Raw genomic sequence first — 8,680 nt, 5'->3', positions numbered from 1 at the left:
CACCGGAAACGGAAGTTACATAAAGGAAGCGGCTGGCATTCTGGGTAATGGTCTGTTTACTTCCTGCGGCGGTGGAGCCTGTATTATCATATCGGAGAGGATGGCCCTGGAGACGGTGCCGAAGGACCTGCGGCATCTGCGGGCTTGTTTGCTGTGCTCGTTAGTCAAGGTATCCGTCGGGGCCTTGTTTGTAGGAGCAATTGGGGAGGCAAAATTGGAGAAAGAGAGTGAAATGGGTTCAGACACAGGAAAGAAAAAGACTGAGATTCAGTGAGTGGGAAGCCTAAGGGCGTCGTTGTTAACGTCCAGGGAACGTGAGCTGGACGTCTGTGCCTGCTGAGGGCTGCGTTTCAGTTCTCAGCTTAACCTAGCACAGGTTTGTCTCCCCAACAGACGTTCGGTGAACTTACTGTGTTGGACTGGGAAGACGCTTGGTGCCAAAGCAGCTGAGAGAGTAGCTGGAGAGGGTACCTGACCCCAAAGAGACTAGAAAAAATATATATAAGCTGAATTAGGAACGAGAGCAAAAAGGTGTGAAGGTGGAGTTTAGGAACAGTTTGGAGAGTAGTAGGTGTTGGATTATATAGAGAAGGAAGGGATTGGCTTTGTCGAAATACTAAGATGTTGTCTTAGTCATACTCGCTTTTTTTTTTTCCTTTTCAGACCATAGACCAGTTTGAATATGATGGGTGTGACAATTGCGATGCCTACCTACAAATGAAAGGCAACAGAGAGATGGTTTATGACTGCACCAGCTCTTCGTTTGATGGGTAAGCCCCTTGCATGCTCCTTTATTTACTTCTGTACCATCTTGCCTGTGACCCAAGAAGTTATGGGTCAGGTTTTTTGACATCGTGAGACTAGCTGGTCTCAGCAGTTCTTAAGAGAGCTACTAATTCTTAGAGTCCAGACCAGTAACTGTGAACTTCTATAGTACTTCTGAGCTACTTGACATGTGGCTAGTTCAAATTAGAATATGCTTAAGTGTCAAATGCATACCAGCAAACAAAGATTCAGCATGAGGAAAAAGAATGTCAAATAATATGAATTTTTTAAAGATTAGTTAAATGTTAAAATAGTGTTTTGGGGGTTATTTGGATAATATTGAAGTTATTTTCATCTTTACTGTTTTAAACAGTGGCTAGGAGGACATTTTAAATGGTGTGTACTTTTTCTGTAGTCCTACTTAGTAATGCTTCACAACTCTTGTCCGCTCAATTATAGTTAGTTGAGACTGTGTTTGTGTTGTATACTAATGCTTGACACGGGATGTACAAGGTGATAGATCCTAAATACTGAAGAGTTGCAAGCATAATACAGCAGTAGGACATGTGACTGCCATGTTCAAAGCCCTGGTTTTCATTCCTAGTGCTCCTCCAAAAATGTTGGCTACATGAAAGATCTGTTTTGAAAATGAAGGGGTACAGTTACAGTAATCTACTCCCTCGTATAGTATCTTAGCGATACAGTGGCTTGCACCTATAATCCCATCATGTGAGAGGGAGACACCAGAGAATTGGGGATTCAGAGCAAGCCTCAGATACATAGTGAGTTTGAGGCCAGCCTGAGCTACAGGAGACCCTGTCTCAAACGAGACCAGCTAGATATCTCAGCAGTTTAAGATACCTGATGGCAGGGCAGATAACCTTGACCTCAATCCCTGGATCCCTCAAGGTTGCAGGAGAGAACTAAGTTCCTAGAATTGTTTTCTGACTTCAACACATTCACCCTGGCATGCATATGTGAGAGACAGGGCGCATGCGCACGTGTGCACACATGCACCTCAAATAAGTTAACTAGAAAAATGATAATAAAACAGGATGAGAGAAGCAAGAGTGGTCCGGTCTTTTTCCCCAAGGCAACAGCATTGCTAAGTTTTTTCTGGACTGCAGGCCAGTTAAAGATCCTCATATAAGCTGGGCTTAAGCCTAGTGTTTGTTAAAGTTCTATGAAGGTGGAGCTGACGTCATTTAGGGGAGAATAGAAGATTGGGCAAAGAGATGCTGATTTGGAACCTTCAGTTCCTGTGCGTGCAAATGCACATCCCTGTATTCTCATCCCTTTGTTTCTTCACTAGCGGTTCAAGGTTGATGATTGATGAAGCTGGGTGTGTTGATACAGCCTTCAGTCCTAGCTCTCAAGCTGAGGCAGGGGGACACAAGTGTCAGGTAGCCCTTGGCTGCATCATGAGGACCCCATCTAAAAACACAAAATGTAAAGTGGAGTCACTCCCATCTATAAGGGAACACCTGTGCTAGCTGCTTTGAGAGATGCTAAGAGTTACACAGTAAGATATAGGCAGGAGTCACGTTGAATTCTTACCAATTTAACCTATTTAAAAATTATTTTAAAGATATACTTTGTTTTTAAATTATGTATATGTGTATGGCTGTGTACGCATGAATACAAGTGCCCAAGAAGGCCAGAGTCCTCAGATCCCCTTGGAGCTAGAGTTACAGGCAGTGAGACCTGCCCTGTGTGGGTGCTGGGTCCTCTTGAAGAACTGTTTGTGCTGTTAATCACCGAGCTGCCTCTTCAGTTTCCAAAAGTTTCCTTCCTTTTAAAGTTAGAGGGGGGCTGGGCGGTGGTGGTGCACGCCTTTAATCCCAGCACTTGGGAGGCAGAGGCAGGCAGATTTCTGAGTTCAAGGCCAACCTGGTCCACAGAGTGAGTTCCAGGATAGCCAGGGCTACACAGAGAAACCCTGTCTCGAAAAAAAACAAACAAACAAACAAACAAAAAGTTGGGGGGGGAGAGGTATGGAGACAGGGTTTCTCTGTCTCCTGGCTGGCCTTGAACTCACAGAGAACCACCTCCCTCTATCTCGGAGTGTTGGGATTATTGGTGTGTATTACTCCTGGCTTTCTTGTTTGTTTGTAGAGCCATTCTGCTGAGTGTAGATTGTATCTTTATAATTGTCAGCATTATAGATCAACCCTCTTTTTAAATTTATTTTGGAAACAGGGTTATTTTTAAGTTGGCCAAATAGACCTTGGACTGAAATCTTCTACTTTAGCCTCCAGAGTAACTGGAATTGTAGGCTGCCTGGTCAGGCCTGACTAGAACTATAGGATTTCAGAGGAGGTTAAGACCAGGTAGAAAGGGCATTTCAAATATTATTATTGAGAAGGTCGATTGTGAAGAGCAGAGAAAGTACTAGAGCTGGGGGAAGAGCCTGTGTAACTGCCCGCCCTGGATTAGTCTGAAGAGCTACTTGCTGTCTTACCCTTCTTCTACTCCTGGACGTCAGCATTGTTGCCAGGAAAATGGGGGCGGCCATGGAGGAGGCAGTCAGCAGTGTCAGCACCTAGAAAACTATTTGATTGATTGGATGATTAACAGATAACCTCCATAGCTCCTCGTAGCACCTGCCTGCTCACATAGTGGCTTGCTAGCCCTTGAGTAGGCTTTCTGCTCCTTAGCCTATGGAAGTAGAGCTATCTGCCAAAGGACTGATGGAATGGAAGGGACACTTGGCATCTCTTCTGTCCGTATCTGTACTAGGTACTTTGCATGCACTATCTCAACTTGAGTCTTGCTGGTGAAAATCTGTGAAATGTCTCCAACTGTGCTTGAGACTGCACAGCTCATTAAAGGAAGGGACTCCTTCCAGGAAAGGATCCATTGTTTGGATTCCTTTGCACCAGGTTCAAGATGCCTAGTGATTAGACTGGTTGTCATCAGTGCTGGACACCCACAAGTAAAGCACTTCTTACTGGTTGTCCAGGGACATACACTGAAAGGCCTTTGTCACTCCCTTCCTAAGTCAGCTCCTTTCCAGTGTTAGAACTGCGTCCCAGCTTTCCCACGGTGACTTTCTCCTCAGGTGCCTCTCCTGGAGCTGTTGCTTTACTCAGTAGCCCCCTCTAGCAGGGCAGGCTCAGGCTGACTCTTCGTCTTCCTTCTCTAGAATCATTGCGATGATGAGTCCAGAGGATAGCTGGGTCTCCAAGTGGCAGCGTGTCAGTAAGTGTCTTTCTTATCCTGGCCGGTGCAGTGTTGAGAATGTGCCTAAGGGTCTGCAGGATGTCGTAAATCAGCAGGGTGCCATGGTGGGAAAGATGGGGGTAGAGAAAAGCCAAGCCTTGGGGCTGGCAAAATGGCTCAGCAGCACCAGACTAGCTAACATGAGTCTGCTCTTGGGGACCCACATGTTGGGAGGAGAGAACTGACTGCAGATTGTCTTCTCACCTCCATATGTGCACCATAGAATGTTTTATACCGCTTGCATGCACCCTACCTCTCTTCTATTTTTGACTTAATTCTTTATTGGTTTTCAGTCTTAACTCATTCCCATTTTAATCTCCTCTCTTCCTCAGGTAACTTTAAGCCAGGTGTATATGCTGTGTCAGTCACTGGTCGCTTGCCCCAAGGTAACAGTTGTAACAGCAGCAGTGGGCATCTGCCAGGCCCAGCAGAAGCCTGTGTCCCAGTAGCTCTTTGCCTGGATCTTACGTGATAGGCAGCTCCAGTACCAGGGGTGGGGTGGGGCCATCTTTATCCTTGTGACTCTCTAATGGGACTGTTTTTCTGTCCTAGGAATTGTGCGGGAGCTGAAAAGTCGAGGAGTGGCCTACAAATCCAGAGATACAGCGATAAAGACCTAGCTAGGTGCAGGCCATAGCATCTGTTCTCTACTTCTGTACTTGTTTTCTTGTGGAACTAAACAGGTGGGACCCCAAAGACTCCCTGCCCTCCATCTCAGGATCAGCAGATTCCATGGAAGCAGCGCATCCGGCCTTCAGTCATCTCACTGTCTCTGACCACGGGTGAACTGTCTGGGTGGATTCTCAGAGGCTGTATCAGGAGAGTAAGATGCTGATTTCCCACCTCTGTTCAGGGTTTTGCCTTTGTCTCTGGGCAGGACTTTGGTGTAATGACAATAAAATGAACCTTTGGAACATACTTAAAGGGGTACTAAGGCCCGTGCCTTGTGTTCCTTTTTCTCTCACAGTGAGGCCTCACTTGCCTGGTGAGCTCTGGCAGCTCAGCTGACGTCCTCTCTCTGGCCTGCCTTTGAGGGGGTATGGCTGCTCTGCTGTGCTTGCTGGTGTGTCATGGGAAGACCTGCTCTCCTGTGCTGACTGGAAATCAGTGTTCTGTCCTCTAGACCTGGTGTGCACCCTCCTCTGAAGTAATCCAAAGCTCTGCCTTTACTCTTGACACTCTAACTTCTCTTTCTTCCTTTGTCTCTCCTCTTTGCTCTTGCTGTACCTTTGCCAGTCTCAGAGCTCACATTCCCCTTAGTACCCTTAGTGGCTGGTGGGTCTTGATCTGGGTTTTTGTGTTTCCATGGAAAACAGGCCCTCCTCTGGCTAAGAAGGGAGCCAGGGGTAACGCCACATTGGCCAATGTTGTTTTTATAATAAAACATTTACCATATAGTTTCCATCTGTGAAATAGGAAATGAAGAATAAAAAAGTAAGTCGCTCACCTAAAGGGCCAGTTGTGGCACGTGCCTGAAACCCAGCACCCAGAATCTGAGGTTGGGGGTTATGTCAAGTCTGGGCTACATACAAAGTGAGACCCCTTCTCAAAAAGCCAAATAATACTAACGAGTAATGTGTAAAGTTTGTTGTCTGATTATTCTGCTATTCTTCAGCATTTACACCGTCTTCACAATTAGTCAACATTGGGGTGGTCCCCAGAACCTTCCTGCTGGGGGAGCACCACCTTGCTAGCAGAAGTATCTGCACTAGGCTCTGTCTCAGATAGTTGTCACCTGTAGAAAGAAAGGATGCGAAAGAAGATCTGCTGACACAGTGGCTATCTCTTGACCCTGTGCTTGTCGTCCCAGCCTGTGGAAAGCAAGCTGGTAGTGACCAGGCTACTCACGTCCACTCACGGGTCTCCACCAGGAGTGTGTTCACTCGCACCCTCAAGCTCTGAGGGAACATCACCCTCAATCCCAAACCCGAGCTGTTGAAGGAGTTCTCTAGCCCAGCCATCTAAAACACCATCACTGGCGAGCTCTTCAGTGAGTTTCATTTGGAAAGGGCCTTGGATAGTCAGAGTAACTGTTGGGCTGGAACTTACCTCCTGGAGGGAACAAGAAAGTTTCCCCAAGAGGGCCTAGGCTGGGGAGCCAACCCCTCAGCTTTCACTGGCTTTTTCAGAAGTCCCCTGGAAAGCCCCAGCCGCTGTTCTGTGTACATGACCCGGATGTGACTCTGCTGAGAATGGAAACAGTTGTGGGGAGGGGAGGCAAGAAGAGCCTGCACAAATAACCACACTGGGGCTGCTTGAGTCCCACACCTCCTAGGCCCCAACTGTCAGTCTCACAGGAAGTGAAAGACGGCCTGCTGTCGGCCATGGGGGGCATGGGTCTTGTTGCAGCTTCCCCCACCTGGGAGCTGCTTTCCAACCCTCTGACCTTGTGGTACTGGGACCCAGATTAGCTTGCTGCCCAGCAGCCCAGACAGGCAAGAACGTGCTAGAGTCCCACCATTCCTTTGAGCCAAAAGATGCTTGAGACAGGAATTTGATTCTGGGCTCTCAGGGTGGGCTGTCCTGTGGCACAGAGGCCTTTCAAATTCCAGGACTGCTGCCTGCATTCTACCTCCTTAAACGTTCAGTGCTTGCTGAAGTTTAGACCCACCATAATTTAGGAAGTTTGAGTGGCCCTGGTCTTAAGCCACACCCTCCGACTCCTTCAGTGCTGGGGGTTAAACATCAAGCCTTGTGCATGCTAGACAAGCATTCTACCACTGAGCTATCCCCAACCCTTATACTTTTGGGGTCACACCTCACTAATTTTCTACACTGGCTAGAAAGTCACTCTGTAATGCAGGCTGGCTTTGAACTTGGGATTCCCCTGCCTCCCAAGTAACTGTGATGGCAGTCGTGCACTACGAGGCCTGGATCCTCTTGGTGTCTTGTTCAGTGGTTTGACCCCTGTCCCTTGAGGGGGACAAGGCTCCTCCCCTTCAATTGGGTAGATTCAGTGCAGACAAAACTAGAAACAGCAACCACCAAGCTGATTTAAGATTGCTGCCTCGTCCTCATGTTCTGCCTCTGGTATTGGTGACTGGAAGCTGGTAGAGCAAGTCACAATGTCTCAGCAGAAAGCAGTTGCCGAAAGAATAAAGGTGACAGGATGGTTTGCCAGGTTAGGGCCAGACCCTGCTCTCGAGGTGGCCACTGTGTTACCCTCAGTCTGTCTACAGTCAGCTGCTAGGACTCTAGGCCTGGCACCTGTCAGACGACTGATCTCTGAGTATATCGGAGGCAGGTAGGCAATGGTAATGACAGACTTGACTTCGAAAATCTAGCTCCCACTTAGCATCCATAAAGACTTCCATGTAAATAGTATTTGGTAGTTGATGAAGGTCTTCGACATCCATGATCTCATCTTTATGAAACTCCTGGAACATAGTCCTTGTTTAGCAACAAAGAGACAAGCTGCGAGGGTTAAAGTGGCTTAGCCATGATTAAACAGTGGAGCCTTAGCTCACACAATGCCCCGCAGTTGAACACTGACACTTCTCATCTGGTTATTGCCTGTGTGAGGATTAGGCAGAACTGTGAGGCAGTAGCTTTTCGTCTGAAGTCATAACACCTTGTCCCTCCTAACTAACCTCCTAACTTAACACCTCCTACTTACCCTGCTAACCTCCCTACTTAACACCTCTAGTCCCCGATCTAAACTTAGCCACAAGACAGTGGAGTACTGGGCCAGAGAGGAGGTCAAAGGGAAACGGGGCCAGCCCTTCAGTTCTCTTCAGTCCTAGGCACCTGCCAACCTGTGTCCACATTTCCTATCCTCTTCTGCATTGTCTTCCCTGCCCCCCCCCCCAAGCCTGATTGTGGCTTCCACCACAACCTGATGGGACACAGACCCTTGTGTGTGATGAAAATATGTTCCTACTGAGGGCAAGAACCCCTGCGACCCAGACCTGCTGCCTCTGCCAACCCTGACCCTATGACTTTTAAATCATGGTGTCTACACACATTTTCTTTCTTCTTTTCCTTTCCCTTCTCTTGTTTTCTTTTTCCTTCTCTGTTTTTTTCTCCCTCTTCTTTCCTTCCTTCCTTTTTTTTTTTTTTTTTTTGAGACAGGGTCTCACTATTGTAACCCTTCCTGGTTAATCTAGAACTCACTGGAACATACTGCAGTTGAACTCAGAGATCTACCTTCCTCTGCCTCCCAAGCGCTGGGATTAAAGGCATGCGCCACCACCACCCGGCCTTCCCTTTTTCTCAACCAAGGACTCTATCACTGAGTTACACTCCCCCTGCCTTGTTAAGCTTTGAGACAATTTACCAAATTATTCAAACTGGTGTAGAACTTACTCTGTAGGCCAGGCTGGCCTTGAGCTTACAGAGATATGCCTGCCTCTGTTAGTGCTGGGACTAAAGGTGTGTGCCATCACCGCCTGGCATGCTTTGAACTTTTAATCCTCCCCAGTAGCTGGCATTGCTGGTCTGCACTTCTCAATTTGCCCCCTCCCTTCTCCCTCCTCTTCCTCTCTCTCTCCTTCCCTCTCTCCCCCTTTTTCTCCTTTCCTCTCCCCTACCCCTCCCCTCCGTGTGTGTGTGTGTGTGTGTGTGTGTGTGTATGTGTGTGTTGCTGAGGATTGAACCAGGGATCTTGAACATAACAGACAATGTTCTACCATTGAAATATAAGCCTACAGGCGGTGGTGGTGCACGCCTTTAATCCCAGCACTTGGGAGGCAGA

General features: G+C 47.6%; 1 protein-coding gene across 1 annotated transcript; it reads left to right on the top strand.

Annotated features, from left to right (window-relative positions):
* Nucleotides 1-4,905, top strand: Supt4h1 (SPT4 homolog, DSIF elongation factor subunit). The gene is made up of 5 exons (XM_034504187.2): nucleotides 1-169; nucleotides 664-770; nucleotides 3,911-3,966; nucleotides 4,320-4,373; nucleotides 4,540-4,905. The coding sequence occupies exons 1-5, from the start codon at nucleotides 101-103 to the stop codon at nucleotides 4,605-4,607; spliced, it is 354 nt and encodes a 117-aa protein (XP_034360078.1). The 5' UTR covers nucleotides 1-100; the 3' UTR covers nucleotides 4,608-4,905.
* The last annotated feature ends 3,775 nt before the right edge of the window (nucleotides 4,906-8,680 follow it).

Source organism: Arvicanthis niloticus, chromosome 6 (assembly GCF_011762505.2).
Source record: "Arvicanthis niloticus isolate mArvNil1 chromosome 6, mArvNil1.pat.X, whole genome shotgun sequence".
NCBI classification, from domain to species: domain Eukaryota; kingdom Metazoa; phylum Chordata; class Mammalia; order Rodentia; family Muridae; genus Arvicanthis; species Arvicanthis niloticus.
Note: the sequence above shows the minus strand (reverse complement) of the source record. Positions and strands in the feature narration are given on the sequence as shown.

Bases quoted from the DNA above. Each gene is read 5' to 3' on its own strand.
- Supt4h1 (XM_034504187.2), top strand. From the start codon at position 101: ATGGCCCTGGAGACGGTGCCGAAGGACCTGCGGCATCTGCGGGCTTGT. The intron at 170-663 runs GTATCCGTCGGG...TTTCCTTTTCAG, and splicing joins TGCTGTGCTCGTTAGTCAAG to ACCATAGACCAGTTTGAATA. The intron at 4,374-4,539 runs GTAACAGTTGTA...TTTCTGTCCTAG, and splicing joins CACTGGTCGCTTGCCCCAAG to GAATTGTGCGGGAGCTGAAA.